This window comes from Polyodon spathula, chromosome 10 (assembly GCF_017654505.1).
Source record: "Polyodon spathula isolate WHYD16114869_AA chromosome 10, ASM1765450v1, whole genome shotgun sequence".
NCBI lineage: Eukaryota > Metazoa > Chordata > Actinopteri > Acipenseriformes > Polyodontidae > Polyodon > Polyodon spathula.
Genome location: NC_054543.1, coordinates 29247525 through 29268579, shown reverse-complemented (window position 1 = coordinate 29268579; position 21055 = coordinate 29247525). Strand labels below are relative to the sequence as shown.

General features: G+C 36.0%; 1 protein-coding gene across 3 annotated transcripts in view; it reads right to left on the bottom strand.

The window, feature by feature from the left end:
- LOC121322067 (serine/threonine kinase 11 interacting protein) overlaps nucleotides 1-21055 on the bottom strand; it is an 80003-nt gene that overhangs the window by 13849 nt on the left and 45099 nt on the right. For all 3 annotated transcript variants that reach the window (XM_041261556.1, XM_041261557.1, XM_041261558.1), the window contains 6 exons: nucleotides 16271-16466; nucleotides 13511-13671; nucleotides 12456-12882; nucleotides 10685-10797; nucleotides 4275-4372; nucleotides 3433-3611 (listed from right to left, as the gene is read on the bottom strand). In XM_041261556.1, the coding sequence (XP_041117490.1) occupies nucleotides 3433-3611; nucleotides 4275-4372; nucleotides 10685-10797; nucleotides 12456-12882; nucleotides 13511-13671; nucleotides 16271-16466 (1174 nt within the window). The remainder of the gene's footprint in view (nucleotides 1-3432; nucleotides 3612-4274; nucleotides 4373-10684; nucleotides 10798-12455; nucleotides 12883-13510; nucleotides 13672-16270; nucleotides 16467-21055) is intronic.

The following is a 21055-nucleotide window of genomic DNA, read 5'->3' as shown; positions in this document are numbered from 1 at the left end:
CTTACCTGGGCAGCACTCGACCAATTGTGCCGACCCCTAGGAACCCCCAATCATGGTCGGCAGTGACATAGCCTGGATTCTAACCTGCAATCTTCAGGCTATAGGGCGCATCCTGTACTCCACGTGGAGAGCCTTTACTGGATGCACAACTCGAGACCCTGAACGTGCTCCAAACTGCTCTTGTAAAAAGGACACCTATGACTAATGAAAAGCAGTTATCATTAAGCAAAAGCATATGCTTTTGCAAATGACGGATCTCTCAATAGGTAACCTATTCCTTGTTCAACAAGGTGAGTGTGTTTTTGCAACTTTATATTTTTTTTGTATTAAAAAAATTGAAAATTGCGATTATTTGTAAATAGTTTGTAACCTGAATAGGAAGTTTTAAAAAAAGCTAAAAATGTTGCTTATCAACATTTTTTTAATAATATTCTGGAAAAAAAAAACCAAAAACACAAAATCAGTGTCTCAAATGTTTGCAGGATTACAGGACAGTTATGCATTTGTTTTATGAAATATATAAATATGCAGTTGTTTCATAATTTTTAATAATTGAGTATAAAAAAAAAAGAAAAAACAATGAATATACCAAATAGAACTGACATCCCATCACTAATAGGAATTTTAGTTTACCTTTAGCTAAACTACAAAGACTGCTATTTTCATAGTCTGTATGTTAATTTTACATACATACACCTTCCACTTCTTAATAATCTTCTTGACCGTGCTCCAAGGGATATTCAAGGCCTTTGATATTTTTTATACGCATCCCCTGATCTACGCCTTTCAACAACTTTGTCCCGGAGTTCTTTTGAAAGCGCCTTGGTGCTCATGGATGAGTCTTTGCTTTGAAATGCACTACCCAGCAGAGGGAACCAACAAACTGCTGAATGTATCCTGAAATCATGTGAATCACTACAATTTAATAGGCGGAGGCCACTTAACTTGGTGTGTGATTTTGAAGGTGATTGGTTACACCTGAGCTAATTCAGGATTGCTGTACAAGGAGTGTGGACACTTATCAAACCAAGCTATTTACATTTTTATTTTTAATTAATTAATTTCCTACAAATTTCTAGAATATTTTTTTCACTTGGAAGTTGTGGGGTAGGATGTGTAGATAAAAGAAAAAAAAAAAAACTATTACAATGCATTTTAATTCCAGGCTATAAGGCAACAAAAGGTGAAAATTTTAGAAGGGGGTGTAGACTTTCTATAGGCACTGTGTGTGTGTATATATTATATATATATATATATATATATATATATATATATATATATATATATATATATATATATATATATATATATATATAATAATTAGTGATGTAATTTATGATGTCACTTTTGGGAAACCTAGATTAAATAAAAGAATGGTAACTCACTGAAGCCCATCTATCTATCTATCTATCTATCTATCTATAAAATGCGACTTGCAGGATCATCTTTTTGTTCTAAAAATTAGGAGTTCGATTTGGATGCTGAGGCATTCACCTAAGTTAATACAGTATTCAACTTTGAAACAATATTTAATTATTTAATTAAAAACAAATGTAACAAAAACTAGAGACAAATCCCAATGCTCTGATTCAGTTTGACTGATCTTGTGTGTTAGAATAGAGACTTGCCAAGTAATTTATAACAGTGGAACTGACTAGGGTGATCATATAGCAAGAGAGCGTGCACATACCATGCACTGTAGATCGTATGTCCTCTAATTGTCAGCACCAGTGGTCTGGTACTTCTTGGTTGACTTGGCCATGTGTATAAAATCTTTTCTACCGATGACATAACTATAGAACTCCTTGCAGCTCATTCTGAAATTCATTTTTACTTGTGTTTTGCACCTCACCAGTGCAATACTGCTTCAATTCCTCATGCAACCTTCAGTTCACGGTCACAAGACCTATAGGAATGTTGGTGCAGTACTGTGTGATACACTTGCTCTGTATACACTCAAGCTCTGTAGCAACAACTTGGGTATCCAACGTTTCACTGAGCTTTCTGAAGAAGCTTGAGACAAGGGTATTCTGTTTTGTAGTTTTGCACATGTTGCTTAGTTCCAGTTCAGACAGCATCTGTAAACCTCAAAACTCTCAACTATATGGGGCGGTATGGCACTAAATGGTAAACCGTATTTACATTTTTTTAATTGCTCTTATTTTAAATCATTCTTATCCATTTATTGTATTTACTACTTGCTCTTAATTGACTTTATTCTTAAAAGCACATATTAACTATTTGTGTAACTGCTCTTGGTTGAAGTCGCTCTCAAAACATAATTATTTACTGTATTTTTTATTTTCTCTTATTTGCAGTAGCTCATATGTACTGACTTTATTGGATTTTATAACTGCTCTTATCTGTAATGTGTTATTTTGTAATGTCAAACTTTGTATAGTGATAATCTGTAACAACTTGTAAGGTCATCCTGGATAAGGGCATCTGCTAATAAATAATAATAATAATAATAATAATAATAATAATAATAATAATAATAATAATAATAATATATCCCACCGGCGTGATGCTTTTTTTGCTTTTTAGTGACAGGTTCATCAACAAAACCAGCTATCATGACAAGACACCAGTAAAACCGCGCTGAAGCATACGTATACGCACACCTGGGCCTCGGATGCATGCACCAAAAACACATGACGTATTCCACATCATATGACTACAGGTTAATGTGATTGCATAGCAGCACAGTATGCTGTTGCAGCCATATATATGGCATTTCCTGACTCAAAAATCAAAATTTCACATTTTACGGAGGGTTTTTCAACGTTTACTCAAAAAAATCAGATCAAATGGCGTCCTAGAACTGACTGCCCAATTTACTTCTACAGCAATTCCTAGTAGATACATCCTACTACTGTATATATAAACAGTAAGGATTCATCATTAAAGTCTACTTTTTAAATCTCAGTACAGCTTAGCCTCCAGAAACTAAATGAAACTGACACCGCCCTGTACTTTCAAAGGACCTGCCCATCATTTTTATGAAACTGACACAGCCCTGCGCTTTCAAATTAACTGTCTATTTAAACTTGCATCTGATCGTATTCAGACACTGTACTAGTATTTTGATATTCATCTACCCTTGTTCGAAAAAAAAAAAATTCTTCAAAACATTAACACATGTCAAAAATATTGTACTTTGTTCAAATTTGTACTTCATTGGCCTCCTGTCTCATTTTTAAAACTCAAACCCCACGGCGTTTTATTCCGGTGTTGACACAAATCACACCCTTTATCAACAATAATGACTTTTAACTGCATGTTGAAAGTATCATAATTGCTGTAACTTGAACTGCTATAACTGCCTTCAACATTTCAAAGGTTTATTCCTTTGTATTCTTTAAAAGACAACACAGCTTATTTCCTGATCATGTGTCATGTGTCTATTTACCTAACTGACTTCACTGTTACCTGTAAGCAGATTGAAGAAGCTCTTGCACTTCTCCCTGTCTCGGATCAGCAGCGTGTAGGCGGCTCCACTGTCCTCAAACTCAGCTCTGATACTCTGGCTGCCCAGCCCCACCTCCAGGTAGCTTAGTTCTGTGATGCGATGGCTCTCGCGCTTCCGTAGCCAATCAGATGGCTGGCCTCTGTCAGGTCACACAAACGCTTAATGACAATAGCTGTGCAATCCTATCAGCTCTCCAAAGATCAATAATTTGGTTATTGGAATCGTACATAACACCAAATTTTTTAAAATCCATCTTTATTAAAAGCCTGGCCAATGTTATCACTGGTCTATATTCTTCTGTTGAATATTTGGGATTTTTTTACATGTATTTTATACTCAAATTTGGAATATTCAGATATTTGGAAGACCACAATATAGAAGTAAAAGCTGCAGCTGTATGCTGATATGAAATCCCTTTTTAGCTAATTATATCCTGAATTCAAACGTAAAAAAACAAAAAGGGGGACCAGTTCTATAATTGCTGGTTCTAATAAGAAAATGGATTTAAAAAAGTTTGGTTAGCACTCTTAAAAAGCACTCAAAAATAAAATCTTAATAAAATTAAACTTATATGGGAAGATTCAGTCAAAAAAACTTATAGAATGGGCTTTTACAATGTTAACCTTCATCTTTAATATTTCTAATCCAGTACTTGGTGTAATCTTTGAATGAATATGTTTGTTAATTGAATCCCTTAGTCTGTAAACAATTCTCCTCCAGTTACTCCTCCAGAAAACCCTCCTCCAGACTGAATATCTAACAGCTATCTGACAGGAAAGGCTGATAAAGAGGTGGCACTTACCGTATCTCTGAAAAGATCTCCAAGACATAAATCCATTGGTCTGATACGACCAACAGTGAAGGAACCTCCCCTGGTTCTCCAAATTTCACTGTTGACAGCTGCAGGAACACAAAACATTCATAATTAGATTAATGTTGTTTCGGTCAAAATATAACTCAAGGCATCTTTAGGGCTGCAGGGGTTATGAGAATTATTAGATTGAATCTCCCATTCACTCAATGAATACATTGATATTCCACCAATCTACAAATGAAAACAGAGCACTCTCTCCCAGGTGTAGAGGAGTGGAGGTTACACAGAATAGTCTTCTTTATGGGGTATTACACTGGTTTAATAGACTTGGTGGTTGTTGATACCTGGTTCTAAAAATAATCTGTAATTTTAATAATAGAAAATTCTGACATTTATATAAATCAATTAAGTTATTTCATAGCTCATAGAAGATTGAGAAGGAGTTTCTATGTAGAGATAATTTTACATTCTGAATCACTGTCATTGAACCTCCAATGGAACCATCAACTTAATACACTCAATGACAAAGTATTTCTCTAATTCATTGAAGACACTGAGAAAGACCTCTAGTTGAAACATTTATCATTGAATTTATTAAGTTTGTCATATTTCTAAATCTAACACTACAGAGCGTGTAATAGTTATGGATGATAATAATGGTACCATATTCATGCTACTTAAGTAATAAGCAAGCATCCCTTTTAGAAATGTGACTGAGAATAAAGTGCATTGCACTAACATGGTTTCAATGTGTGCTGATCATGTATTGTACAGGTAGTGTGGATATATGTACGTGTGGTAACAAATAAAACACACACAACTTGTGTAAGCACCGATCCACCTGGAATAACAGCTATAATAATAATAAAAATATATATTTTAATCAACATAAATGATAAATTAGCCCAATTAAAAGAATTATCCTGCTGAGGACAGCACATTTAGTTGCTGTGGAGAGCTCCAGTTTCCAATTTATAGGACTAACCCATCTTCACCAGAATATTCATCAAGTTTGCTAATCCTCTGATGCACTGCTATACAGGACTCCTTTGTAAAAGTTATGAACTGGAGTGAAAGACAGGGAGATAAATGAAACATTGCTTGCATATTTGCGTCTTAATCTAATCGTTCCAAAACACTGATCAGCCTCCCTACTGTTCTGTCAAGCCCCTGCTTGCATTCTCCCCATCAGCAAGAGATAAATGCCATCAAATTAGGAAAGCAGTGGGAGTATGGTGAGGCAGACTGATGAGTTTGACATAAATCATGAAGTCTTTCAAATGAATTGCAAATTTTGGAACAAGTTCCTCAATATATCTGTAGCAGGGGGAGATCTGTGCTGACTCTGCTGGCGTGATCAAAGGGCTGCCGGAAGAGGGCGGCAGTCGTCCAACAACCGCCTGTGAGTCATGGCAGTGACATGGGGAGGTGGGAAAGTGGGTGTGTGGACTTTTCCCCTCTCTGAATGGCTGAGAGGCGAGTCTTGGGAGATTGTTAGCCATATAAAATAATGCTCTGCTGTTTCTTCAGGTCTGCCCTTTAAACGCACCGAGAGTGCGGAAGCGCTGGTCGAGGCCGAGAACCAGTTGGGAGAAACCGAAATCGAGTGTGTCAAAGCATGACAGTGACAGCGGGGAACCCTTGGGCAGACCCCGGAGTATTGTAACGAAGCAGGCTAATTAGCCGGCAGTGTAGGAGGGTGATCCGAGTCGCACGGGTAGCGGCGACTGGGATATAGCTGTCAAGGGCAGCACCTTTTCTTTGTAGTTTTGTTACTGTTTTATTTTCCCTGTTTCTTTGTGCCTTCTGTTTTGAATTATTGTTTCGAAGCACCTGCCAGGGCGCCAGTATTGTGTACAGACCACAGACCCACAGCGCCATCTACGGGCTAAAAGAAAAATAGCAGCCCGAAATAAAACTGGGCACCTGTGCGGTGTTGCCAAATCAGTGAATTACTCACCACCCTTCCACAATATCATAGTTTTATTAACTGGATAAGCAGTACTCTAGAACAAGTGACAGAAAGAAGACTAATACAATTACAGCATAAGCTTGGTTTTATCCACATCAAACAATATTTGCGCCTGCTATTGTTAAAATTATGATTATTATCGGGTATTATTGTACCCCCCCCCCCCCCAAAAAAAAAAAAAAAAAGTATTCCTTTCATTCTGAAATATTGGGGCAGTTATGTCATGCATGGAGACGGTTTCCTTTAACAGTAGAACTACCCTGTGGCGTATGGCGCATCACGTTTTTTAAATGCATTTTTCTTCAGATTTGGCAGCTAGGCACCTGTGGTTTTATATATATATATATATATATATATATATATATATATATATATATATATATATATATATATATATATATATATATATATATACCACATATATAGTATATATATCACTCAATATAGATATAGAGTTGGGTCCCAACGTCTTATGGAGCTCTATATGTATACAATTATGGATCTTGATGGCGTCGACAGTGAAACTGACAGTTTAAAGGTAAAAGGTACGCACGGTGTTTGGTATGTTAAAATAAACACGCTGTTTTGACTACATTTAACACAGAACAGTTTTGTAGTGCGCGACGCTGCAGTAGTTTTATACATTTTAATAGAATGTAAAAAAAGACAGCTGTGGTAGTTCTAGGTATGTATGTACATAGTTAGTTCTAGTTTTAAGAAGAAATGTATCCTGGGATACCAGCTGATCCCTTGTCAGCTGTCGGCAGAAGACAAAAAGGACAGGGGATCTGAGGAAGACTTTTGAGAGACAGCACGCCAACTCTAAAAAAAAATTTGGGTCAGATTACAATACATGGTATTGATAGGCACCGTAATATTTACTCTAGTTTATCTTTGTTATGAAAAGTTATTTTATTGCGGTCATTTAAAAAAAAAAAAAAAAAAAATAGTATGTTATACGCACACAAACAAATGAATTATTTTTTGTTTAAGTATATTTAAAAATCTTGAGAAAAACCGTGCACGTCATGAACAATGCAGGTATTTGTGACACATACCTTCCATTTTGTGTGTAAATGTGTATTGTTGAGCTCTCATTAACTGTAAGTTATTAATATCCAAAATAACATTTTGCGTGAATATCAGAATAAGATACGTCCATACCGCAGTTTGTTAAAAATGTCCATATATTTCGTTAATATCGTAATCCAGTATTTTACGACACTCACAAAAGTTTTTTTTGAATTAGTTTTTTTTTTTTTTTTTTTTTTTAAATCGCATCTTTGCTTGATGCGGGAAACAGTTTAACTGCATATTCCACATTGGTGTCCAACAGCAGGTTTGTTACGCCGGGTCCACAAAAAAAGATGGAGAAATTGATAAATAGTATTTTTGAAGTATTATATATCTGAAGTATTGATAACAACTCTTGAGACTACGTTTCTTTAATCAACCTCCTCGAATATTAATAGTATTTCATTAAATTCACAAATTGTTATAAATATTGCTTTTGATTTATTATTACAGAAGACAAGAGACCTTTTACACAAGTCGCTAATGGATGCAAATCAAACATTTGCATTATTAAACCAGTGTTTTTCTTTTACTGTTAACAGTACAGTATGCATTTACTTTGTTCAGAAGCAGCATCAGTTACTAGTTCCCTATACAGTATAAATCTTGTTTCACGTTTCTGAATTCTGTTCCTATTCAAATAGCCTAAGCCATAATTCCCAGTTTGCTGTATAAATACAACATTATAAATATTATTGCCTATGTATTTAAATATTTATTTGTGACTGAAGCAAAGTAAATAATAAACCAAACAGATGGGTGGCCTTGGATAAAGGAAGCAGCTAAATAAATAATATGTCAAGTTACCCATTCCAGTATTCAATGAGAGTATCAACAGATATCACATGAAATATTTAAACTATTGTTGATTATATATGGATGTTTACTGCATTCATATAGTTTAGCTATCTGTGTTCTCAACTTCTTTAGAATGGTCATTTTTAGTGGGGTGGTCACATACATTTGCACACTACTCTGTAGAACTTGTGTGATTTAAAGCAGTAGGGGTATATTTGAAGTTGAGTGAAAGAGAATTTATTGATTTTTTTTTCTTTTAGCAAATATAATGCGCCTTGATGATATTGGTGTCCCCTACTACCTTGTAAGTGCCACATGCTTCAAAACTAATTGAAAACCCTGAATAGGGATCACCTATTTTTGACTGAGGACCATAAGAATGTAAATGTGACACAGAAAGGTAGAGAGGGTTCCAATACTCTCAATAACGTGTGCTTGTGGAGGACATATTGACCTACCCATAGATGATAATAGCTATAAAAGGTGGTTTGTGAAAAGTAACTTATTTGAATAATGAAATACAAATTGTAAATAATTGGATTAATAATGACAGACTGCAGAAAGTAACTATTATTTGAAAATATTTAAATATGGTTTGTTGAAAGCAATTATTATTTGAAAATATTTAAATATGTTATTTGTTTACGAGGTAACTGAAATTCAAAATAAAAGTACCAGTAACATTAAAGATATTTTTTCTTGATCCACACATCAAACACTAGTACAACCGGACACTCCTGCTGGGCAGTTAACACCTTCCTTGGATCCATCTGATGGTAGTTGTTAACTGCTATCTGTACTAGTTGTTGAACTGCTGTCAGTGTATGAGTCTGACAGACTGAAGATGTGAGACTAGGCAGATGTGAATCGTTGGGTGAGTGACAGTTTTTGAGCTTCCACATATGTGTTTGTGCAAGAGGCCTATAACCAACACTCAGTGGCTCAGAAGCAATGCTTCTCCCTAGAATTAGGTTCTGCATTATCATATTGAAATTTCTAGCTCATTTTAGACAATACTATCATAGCATCAAAGGGTAGGAATACTTTGGAATTAGCCTATGGAGTTTTGCAAGAAAGCTGCTGAAATAAATAATTGTAGACATTTATTTCTTGTAACTTTTCCTATAATTTGTTTGAGAAACTGTAAACTTTTGATTACAACTGTGTGTGCGTGTGTGTGTGTGTATATTATATATATATATATATATATATATATATATATATATATATATATATATATATATATATATATATTATATATATATTTACAGTGGCTCTCAAAAGTATTCACCCCCCCTTGGACTTTTCCACATTTTATTGTGTTACAACATGGAATCAAAATGGATTTCATTAGGAGTTTTTGCCACTGATCAACACAAAAAAAAGTCCATAATGTCAAAGTGAAAAATAAAATTCTAAAAATTGTTCTAAATTAATTACAAATACAAAACAGAAAATAATTGATTACATAAGTATTCAACCCCTTGAGTCAATATTTGACAGAGGCACCTTTGGCAGTACTTACAGCCATGAGTCTATTTGGATAAGCGTGTACCAGCTTTGCAGATCTGGACACTGCAATTTTTGCCCATTGTTCTTTGCAAAATTGCTCAAGCTCCGTCAAGTTGGATGGGGACCTTTGGGGAACAGCAATTTTCAACTACTTCCAAATATTCTCAATTGGATTGAGGTCCAGGCTTTGACTGGGCCACTCCAGGACATTGACCTTTTTGTTTTTAAGCTACTCCAGTGTGGCTTTGGCTGTACATTTGGGGTCATCTTCTCCCAAGTCCCAGGTCTCTTACAGACTTCAGCAGGTTTTCCTCCAGGATTCCTCTGTACTTTGCTGCATCCATTTTGCCCTCTATCTTCACAAACTTTCCAGGCCCTGACGCAGATACTCAGTTTTTGATGACGGCCTGTTCTAGACAGATTCACAGTTGTGCCACGTTCTCTCCATTTCTTAATAATGGACTTTACTGTGCTCCGGGGGATATTCAATGCCTTGGAAATGTTCTTATATCCTGCCCAATTGGTGCTTTTGAAGAACCTTATTCCGGATTTGCTTTGAATGTTCCTTCGTCTTCATGATGTAGTTTTTGTTAGGAAATGTACTAACCAACTGTGGGGGACCTCCCAGAGACAGGTGTATTTAACCTGAAATCATGTGAAACACCTTAATTGCACACAGATGGACTCCACTCAACTAATTATGTGACTTCTAAAGGCAATTGGTTGCACCAGAGCTTATTTAGGTGTGTCATAGCAAAAGGGGTGAATACTTATGCAATCAATTATTTTCTGTTTTATATTTGTAGTTAATTTAGAACAATTTGTAGATTTTATTTTTCACTTTGACATTATGGACTTTTTTTGTGTTGAATCCATTTTGAGTCCATGTTGCAACACAATAAAATATGGAAAAGTCCAAGGGGGGGGTGAATATTTTTGAGAGCCACTGTACGTGCACGGTAACTCTATATTTAGTGCCCTTTCATAAATGAGGCCCACTTGGTTGGTAAAAAGAGACACCAGTATGTAAAATGTTTCTTGCCTTCAGGAAACACTGCAGCTCCTCTGTGCCCTCTTCAAACACCTCAACATCAAAGAACAGCTTGAGCCTGTGATCCACTCTCTGGAAATCTTCTGTGAAGAGGTTGTATTGAGCTGGAACACAGAGCCACAGATTAATCACAAAGCAGCTTTTAACCACCTCACCCTACAAAAGAAATCTGTTGAGCAAAGCAACAGCAATACAGGTCTGCAGAATAAGTATGATAAACTGCAAGGCAGATTAATTGCAGAACAAACACAATTGACCTTAGCCGTGTCCAAACACTTTAGATTAAGTCATTTACATTGGGGGCTTTTGCACATTTATCAATTTTTTTTTTTACTGGCTAATCTGCACTAGGGGTAGAACGGAGGAGAATAGGTCGACTCGTCACCAGTTAAAAAAATACTAATAAATCATGTGCTTGTCTAGTGCTGTTTGTGAATGTATGGTTTCATAATACTTTGTTGGTTGTGCACGATTTTAAAACTCCTTGGGACTTATTTAAAACCATTTATTAAATGTTCTAAACCGTCATTGTACACGATAAAATGGCTAATAAAGACACTTTTAAGATTTTCTGTAACATCTCATTTTTTGGAGATTACTATTTGTTGTGTCTTTGTTGTCTTTTCAATGATTTCTAGGTTAATGGATTGCAACCACAGTGCCACCGTGTCCACCTGAAGCCGCACGCTTCACAATTATAACTACATGAAGTAGAATTAGTCAACTACCAGTTTCTAAGGTTGACTGTTTGGTACTACCCTTGACGTGCACTTATTACAGCGACAGATTTCTATTACCAAGTACCTGAGCTTTTCTAAAAGGTCAAGCATTTCTAGCTGCTTGCTTTGTAATCTACCACCGAATCATTTCTGTGGTAAACATTTTACTCAGCCACTTTGGAGCAAGTGTGACAGACCATTTCTGCCTGGCTAGGTTACAGTACTTTACATTTGATATTGAAATCTGGCTTCACATGTATTAAACAGATTGTTAGGATCCAGTTTAGGTTAGCATTATGTGAATTTCTAAAAGGGATACTTTATAACATCTACTTTTTATTTTAATACTACTCAATTTCCTAGTCATTTAATATGTGTTCTATACTATTCCCTACTGTTGCCTATGCTTAGATAATTATATGTAATGCTAACATTTCCTTCTGCCAAGATTTCTCAAAGCTGATTGCTGTATGTATTCAAAAGAAAACATTTGGGCTCCCGAGCGATGCATCTAGTAAAGGCATTCCGCGTGGAGTGCAGGATGCGCCCTATGGTCTAGTGATCGCAGGTTCTAATCCAGGCTACGACATTGCCGACTGTGACCGTGGGTTCCTAGGGGGAGGCGCACAATTGGCCAAGCGCCGCCCGGGTAGGGAAGGCTTAGGTCGGCAGGGTATTCCATGGTTCACCGTGCACCACCAACCCCTGTGGCTGATAGGGCGTCTACGGGTCTGCAGTGGAACCATTCAGATCTGTGTTGTCCTCAGGCACTATAGGTCTGATGGCTTCGCTGTGGATCTGCAGTGCGAAAAATGACGGCTTGACAGGAGCATGTTTCACGGGGCGAGTGTTTCAGCCTCCGTTTTCCGAGTCGCCTGCGAGTTGTAAACAGTGAACTGAGATAAAATAATAAATGGGCATTCCAAATTGGGGAGAAAACCGGAGTATAAAACCATTGCCGATGACTACATTTAAAAAAAAAAAAAAAAAAAAAAAAAAAACTATTTCCAACGCCTAGTTGTTTTCCATTTTAAAATCCTCACCCTCACTTGACTCTTCCCCATATTCTGAAGGTGGTTTAGGTACCACCAGCATGCTGCGGGTATAGCTCTCAGCCAAACTGTCTCCTTTATACAGGATCTCCCCCGACATCCCGCTGGTAAAGGAACCCCTCTTGTTCACAGGTGTTGAGGGGTCGGCTGTGCAGAAACTCGCTAGCTGTGAGTCGCTACTATTAAATGAAGCCTCGCAGCCCTCGTCTCTCCAGCTGTCTCGCCCCACCTCCGTCATCATCTCCTCTTCTCCAATGTAGAAACTCAGGTTTCTAGTCGTGAGAAACGAGTCTGTTTCAGTTACATTACTGTGTTCATTCATCTTCAACGTATCGTCATCAGTCCCGTTATCCTCCAAAACTGGGATGTTTTCTCGAGGGCTGCTGCTCATGGGAAACTTTGCCCAAACTCCAGCACCCTTAAGACAAGGAGAGAAGCTTCATCAGTTCTTAACACGCAGTGCCTCTTAAAAAAAAAAAAAAAAAAAAAAAAAAAAAAAAAAAAGCATCTGTACACCTTTCCTACCCTGTACTAGCAGTACCACTTTTCACAGATTCTCATCAATGTGCAGTTGAAACTGAAGTGCATAAGGCACTTCATTTAACCATTTATAAACTGATGAATGTAATTCATTAATTATATTTCACATTTTTGGTAATTACTCCCAATTAGTAATGCCATGTTTACATCTGGGAAACTGACTTGAAAGCAATCAGACTTGATTATTTTCACCAGCAGCAGATCGAGATCAAATGTTTTTCACTTGGGACTCTGTCAGCCCCAGTTAGGATTGCGGGCTAATAGAACTATCTCTTCAACTCGCACTGAAGGGGGAAATTACCAGATTAGAATACAATGAGAAGGACATGTTTTAAATTTTGGACTACAGAAAAAAAAAAACAACCATTTTAACATAGGAAGAGTTTTGTGGAAAGGACCATTTATTTTCTTATGTTTAAGTTATTCTATGAATTGTAATATCAAGCAATTTCTGTTTATTTTTTTTCTTTGACAGCTTATTTTTGATCATTAGTCCCTCTGCTGACCTGCTCCTCTGTGGGAGGGTTGCTGTCAACAAAGGCAATCTGCAGCACACTGGAAGTCCTTTCCGAGAGGGTTGGCGCCGGGCTACTGGTGCAATGTTTTGATTGGCTGGCAAGCTGGACCACATGGTCACTGGTGCATGCTGGGCAGACAAGAGCTGTGCCTGGAACAGAAAACAGTGAAATATAAATCTAGTGCCACAGCTGCAAATACAACATTAAATAACAGTATTTTCTTTTTAATATACTGCACACTCTTGTATACAAGATGCAACCTGTATATGGCATTTAGAAATGTCCTCAATTTTAGTGAGATATATTCTAAAAATTAAGGTACCTTGACCAATATTTAGCCAATCAAGTACCAGTCTGTCAAACACCTTTTATAACAAATGTCAAGCAGTCATTAAATGTACTGTAAATAATGTCGATACCAAGTTTCATCACAATTGGATGAGCTGTTATCAAGACACAGGTGATACTGATGACACAAACTTGTTAACAACAGAGGTTTTACCTTCTTGTCTGGGCTGTGACAGATTTTCTAAACTTGAAGACAACTGTCTAAGTGAAAACAATGGCAACTTATTTGGGAAGAGGAAATAAATCCTAAACCGTGTGTATTGGGGCCGTAACTTCAAAGCAAAAAGTTAACAGCTCCACATCTATTTTACAAGACGCCAGACAACAAACAGCTGTAAGCACCAACCAAGCATGCACATTTTAAAAGGGTGTGAACAATGCTTTTAATTGAGGAAACTCATCTTGCCTTGAACAGACACTCACTGTGGCCTCTTCAAAGCAGACACACTTTTTTAGACAGTCCCCTACATCAAATCACCCCTTCTGTCCCACATAATAAAAACTCAATAGAAAGTGAAGTAAACAAAGCTCAGCAGGGGAAATCTTATTGGGCCTTTTTAAGATCAATCACAAATAGAATATCTAAAGTTTGCCTTTACTTGTTATAGCTGACCTGAAGGTATTTGGCATGTTGTGCTCTCTTGTTCTAGTGCATTAGAAACCTAGAAGGTTTTCTTTTTTTCTATCGTTCCTAAAACCTGTGACTTGTTTAATCTAAATTTAGTTCCCCTTCTCATTTATTCAGAGGGTGATTTTGTTATACACATATTTACAGGTGAATTCTGGACCACACATCAATGTTGAGTAAGATTCTGGGAAGTCTATGAAAGTGGCTCTTCTGGTCTGTACGCACACACACACACACACACACACACACACACACACACACACACACACACACACACACACACACACACACACACACACACACACACACACACACACACACACACACACACACACACACACACACACACACACACACACACACACACACACACACACACACACACACACACACAAAAAGTGCTGAGCTAACCAATGGGGCAAAAATCAGATAAGATAGACAGGATATGATATAAAAAAAATTCTCATCTCTCCTTGCCAAACATTATTCTCACAAGTCCCTATCATTTTAAGTTTACTTAATTTTTACTTTAGACTGAAGCATAGGTGTGATCCAAGCAACAGCTGCACGAGAAGTTATTTGGCTATTTATCAGAGTGAAAGTCTGGAAAAGTAGCAACTTGTGACTTGATAATCTACTTCGATCCTATAAAAAAAGCAAGACAATTGATTTAACTCTTGGTTATAATACCTGTGTTGCAGTAGAAATACATACAGTAGTACGAACCCATTACCCTCTAGAAAGAATTCCCACAGTGAAAGGTCATGTGAACTCAGCAGACACTGATAATTTTAATAAGATTAATTTTGTAAAGCTGTTGAATTCACACACCTGGGTGAAGACTGTGTGTTGCATGTCAAAGCTCATAGCACAAATGCTGAGAACAAGCCTGTTGGGCCCCCTAAAGCACGACCTCGACCATTAGCCTCAGAGCAGTATCGGGATCGTTCATTAAATGTTTTTACCTGGAGTGTCTTATCCTGATAAAACAATCCTTGCATGTGTTCCTCTCTGCATACAATGTAGTTCAAAGCTACTTCTACTCAGCTTTTGTTTGGGGGCTTTCTTTTCTGTTTCTTTGGTTCATATTAATTCAGTGCTAATGAAAGGTGAAGTCTGCCCAGAGCTAGTAGACTTGTAGCTCAATATTCCATAGCTCAGTTCTGACCTGAACACCCCCTGCCTGACTTTCAGTTAATTGTGACAAATTGTAGTGTACTTTAAATTGATGCCACTCTGAAAGCTGGACCAGGCTGCTTGTACCCAGACTGCTGTAGCTGTCTTAAAAAGAAAACCTGAGAAGTACCAGTGTAAAATAAGAAAGGCATATATTTACATCTTTTACCTCTAATGGCGTGAATTAGAGCCTGCCTCTCATGAGACCATTAGTCAACATCACCAAGCCAATACACAGTTCAGCACCATTGAGAGATGCCTCGGATTGAGCTTCAGCGACATAAGTGGAAGATCTACCTCATGGTGTTTCGACGGAACATAATAATAATAATAATAATAATAATAATAATAATAATAACCAACAACTACTGTTTGAATGGCTTGATGTTTGGTTTCCATGGATGCTGACTATCCACCATCATGAGTTCAGGGACCCCTGCATTATTTAGCAGTAGGTCTTTTTATGTGTGCTTTTATTGAAACCTGATACCACTACACACATTTTTCTATACATCATGTACTGCCCATTCTAGGTTATTTTAACTTTTCCATATATTATTCCGACATGTGACAGCTCAGCATTGGAGCTTGCTTACCAGCTATCTCTGCCCCTTCCTCCATCTCCTCCCCTCGGGCCTTGTTGAGAGAGTGGAGCCTCCTCTGCTCCTCAGGCTTTCCTGGTGAGAACTCCAGTTTACACTTTAGGCACTGCAGGCGCACAGACTCAGGCTCCAGCTCCAAGAGCTTTTGTACATTCTCCTCGGCAATCTTAGAGAAGACCTCTGTTAAGGACTAAAAAATAAACAAACACACCCATCACTGAAAAACTGTAGCACCAGATATCCAATTTGTACTGGCAACAGCTACAAAAACCTGATACTGAAGTTTACTTTATGAAGTTTTCTTTCAACGTAAATAAAATTTATATTATATATATATATATCTATATATATATATATATATATATATATATATAATAAGCTCAAATTATCGCTGCCCCAACGGGTTGCAAGATATGTTGTACATATCTTCTCAAGGGAGCTGTGTTTGTATTTATAGGTGTTTGACGGCATGACAACTACTTGTTATTGTTTATATTCAAATCCATGATTTATTCTTACATGATGTAATGGTGTTCTATATGTGACATCATTTTTACTTATATCTTTAAATCTATATTAATTCTAATTAACATTATTTTATATAAACTTAAATTTATATTATCATGCAATGCTGGCTCTGAGGATCAGCCTTGATATGGTCTCCCCAGTGCATCAGCATGCACAACTTTTGAACTAATTTAGTCTATTTAATTGTTTTTAACTTTTCTATAATTATTGAAATTAATTAGTTCATTCTTTTCTGTTGATTCTCACTGGCATAATTGTGTTCAGTCTATTTATCTATCCATTTACTTTCTTTTATTCTTCTATATGTGGCATTGTCTAATTTTAGCTGTTCTAATACTACAAACTTTACATCATTTATGTCATGTCCTTGACTGGTGAAGTGCTGTACTATTGGTTCATTAATTTTTTTTTATTTCTAATTAATGAAAGGTGGTTCTGAATTATTTTATATAAAGTTATTCTAGTCTCTCCAACATATTTTATTTCATCACATTTTTCACAGGCTATTCCATAAACAACATTGCTATTTTTACAGTAGATATTAGTTTTTAGTGGATATGTAGTGTTCTTATGTTTAATTATATTTTACATTTGTCCATGTATTTAAAACTTTACATGTACTAGTGCAAGTATTTGTAGAACCTACTCTGTCAATTATTCTTTTATGTTTACTGTGAACTGGAATATCACCTAAATTAGCTTCTCTTTTGAATGCTACAACTGGGGCCTTAAGAAACACTTTTTTCAATTTTTCTGAATTATGTAGAATCCGCAAGTGTTTCCAAACTATCTTAGAAATATTGGGCAAAAGTTTAGAGTACGTCATTACTAATGGGACTCTCTTGACCTTTTTATCTCTATTTTTATAATCTAGTAGATCATCTCTTTTTAGTTTATCCACTTTTCTTAACTCTGTCTCTGTAATTCTTTCGTTGTATCCTATTTTAAGATTTGTTTTTAATACATGTCTCTGTTTTACGTAGTCACTTTCTTTAGAGCATATTCTTCGTATTCTTATTCCTAGACCCTTTGGGATTACCCTTTTAGTGTGTATTGGATGTGCAGAGGACATGTGTAAATAGCGGTGCATGTCAGTAGGTTTATAGAAGAGGTCAGTCTCAGTTGAACCTTCTTCAAGTTTTACTATGGTATCTAAAAATTCTATTTCATTTCTTGTCCATCGAAAGTCCACCTTAATATTACTGTGTATTTAATTTGCCACTTTATGAAACTGGAAAAGAGATTCTTCTCCATGTGTCCAAACCCCAAAAATATCATCTACAAAACGAATGTATTCTAAAGGTTCGCTTTCTGATTTTCTAAGTATTTGTTCTTCCCATTTCCCCATGTATGTACTGGCAAAATGCATTCCTAATTTAGATCCTATTGCTGTACCATCGTTTTGTTTATAATTTTTATCAACAATTGTAAAATAACTTTTCTAAAACTACGTTGATCATGTTCAGCACCTCTGCTGTTGGTATTGATTTATCTAGTCTATTATCTAGTGCTTTTTGACAAGCTTCTAAAGTTTCTTTACAAGGGACACTTGGATACAAGGATTTTACATCCATGCAAAATAAAATTGTTTTCTCTAGAAGGTTGTGCTTTAGTGATTCAAGTCTTTTTAAAAATTGTGTTGTATCCTTAACATAGCTTGGTAATTTCTCAGCGTGTGACCCAAGTTGTTTTTCTGCTATTTCAGCTATTAAGTGTGTTGGATTATCAATCGTGCTGACTATCATTTGCATAGGGTGATTTTCTTTGTGCATTTTAGGATTTCCTCTTGCTAGGCCTGTTCTTGCATTATGTGGCTGCATGTATTTTTTTAAATTCTTTTGATATAATGCCTTTATTGTATAGTCTCTCCGCAATTTCCTTAACCTCTTTTACCGATTTATTGATCCTATTGCTTTTAAGTTCTTCATATGTATCCGTTCAACATTATATATATATATATATATATATATATATATATATATATATATATATATATATATATATATATATATATATATATATATAATCTATGATTAACAAAACACACACTATATATATATATATATATATATATATATATATATATATATATATATATATATATATATATATTATATTTTTTTTTTTTTTTTATACACACCCACCCCTTGTTATTTCGCCACTCGCTATACTGCGGATTCGGATGTATCAAGGTCCTGGAGTTGGCTCCCCATTTTTACAGTCTAACTGCGCATGCCTTAGCTGCACTATATATACACAATTTCACTAAGAATTACTGTTTTTTATTTCGTACTGCACAGCACAAACAAAAATATACAGAACAATCAAAAACAAGGCATTAATATCGTACTGTTATCCTATGCACATGCATTCCACAATAATACAAAGCAAATCAAATATGTACTTGCTGAAGTGATTTTTTAAGTAATGTACTAGCAAAAGTCACAGGGTAGTGACGTCAGCTCCCTAGCAACAGGCCTTCTATGTTGAGAATGGATTCTTTCGATATAGCTCTTTGATAATTTGAGAAAGGAGAGGAAGATTCATGAAAGTAATTGGAGACTAAAGTTGATGAGAAGCAATTACCCTCTACAGTACGAATTAAAACTGTGTGCTGCTTTTTATATGAAAAATTAGGAAAAGCAGGTTGCGTAGAGGATTTATATTGGACCCTGACGCTCACAATAAAACGAGGGAGTGTTTGTACACTATTTGTTATTTTCTATGGACCTCTCACTATATCGAAGCCATCGATATATAGCGGATTTGTATTGGACCCCGACACCTTCATAGGGTGTATACCAGTTTTACGGTAAACCGCGGTATAAACTGCCACGGTTTTGAAACCGCCACTATTATTCTATACCGTGATAGAACTAACTAATGAACACTGGCATCTCACAATCTGAAAACTGCCATGCATGAGATTATCCGAGCTGACTATTACATAAGTGATCATTTTATAGGTCATTTTTTAAATAAGTCAAATTTTATATAAAATCGCCCTACTAAACAATGATCGCTAGTAAACGTGACTGTTAGTAAATGAAACACAAATACTTGAAATATCAGCAAGAACAAGGCACTGTAACTTTTCATCACTGCCTTCCTATTAATTTACCAAACCAACGAATTAACAGTAGCTATCATCTATCGTATCGGTCAAGAGAAACACAGTAAGCACACACCAATGAAGATAATCAAAAAGTCTATATTTACTACTATATAACTAAGTCTAAGATGCTACAGGCATTTGAATTTTAAACGGTATTGTAAAGATATTGCCGTCTCCTCGAGTTGATAGTGTTGTAGGGATTTAGGTTTTATGTATTCAAATATTAATACAATTGTATTCTGTTAAAAACATAGTCCCGAAGATGCCGCTTAACTTTGCAACGGCGTCATACCCACCTTAACATTTCTTCTTTCCTTTATGTTCGTTGCTATTAACATGCAGATCAAATAAATAAATAAATAAATAAATATTTGCAGGTGCCGTCTTCTCATCATGAAGTTTTGCACTCTACTGAGAGATCAGTGGATGGGCTTGCAAGTCTTAAAAACGCACTCGATTGGCTATTGATAGGTAACACTTTGGTTCTTTTAACTCAGGAATTTTCAACCATTTTTTGAAATGGTACCCTTTCTGTCAGGAGTTTTCAGCTAAAGTACCATTTACAATTTTCGCTCAATGAATGGTACCACAGTTGCAATAAAAGGCAGAATAATCTGGTTAACACATTTCTTTTTTCTCCCGTGTATTTAATATATAATTTTACACAAGTCTGGGACTGACAAATTGCTCATTCAGAAAACCAAAGGCTTCATTCTTAATTTGGATGCAAAGAATTAGAAGGTAGTATTTAGGAATCTTTCACTTTCTATTGGGAAAAGTCATTATAAATAATACAAAATGTCTGTACTGTAAATGTTTGTCGCGTTACTATTTACTTCCCACCTGAGCATAATTGTGTGCAGTTTAAAATGTTCACAATTTCAAAAACATTAACCTCAAAAAAGCTATAATTAATTACTAACTAAAAACGATCCAAGGAGGCTCTGTATAACTTGATGTCGCTTTGCATTTTCTGACTTGTGTTTTCCTTCGGTTTTTCTATTGTAAGTAAGAAATGTATCAAACACCGAACACATTCAACCAGCTGCTATTGCTGTTAATAAAATGCAGCCACGGTAACAAACAAAAACTGTCAAAGTATGATGACTGTTTATGTTTACCTAAGCACTTATACT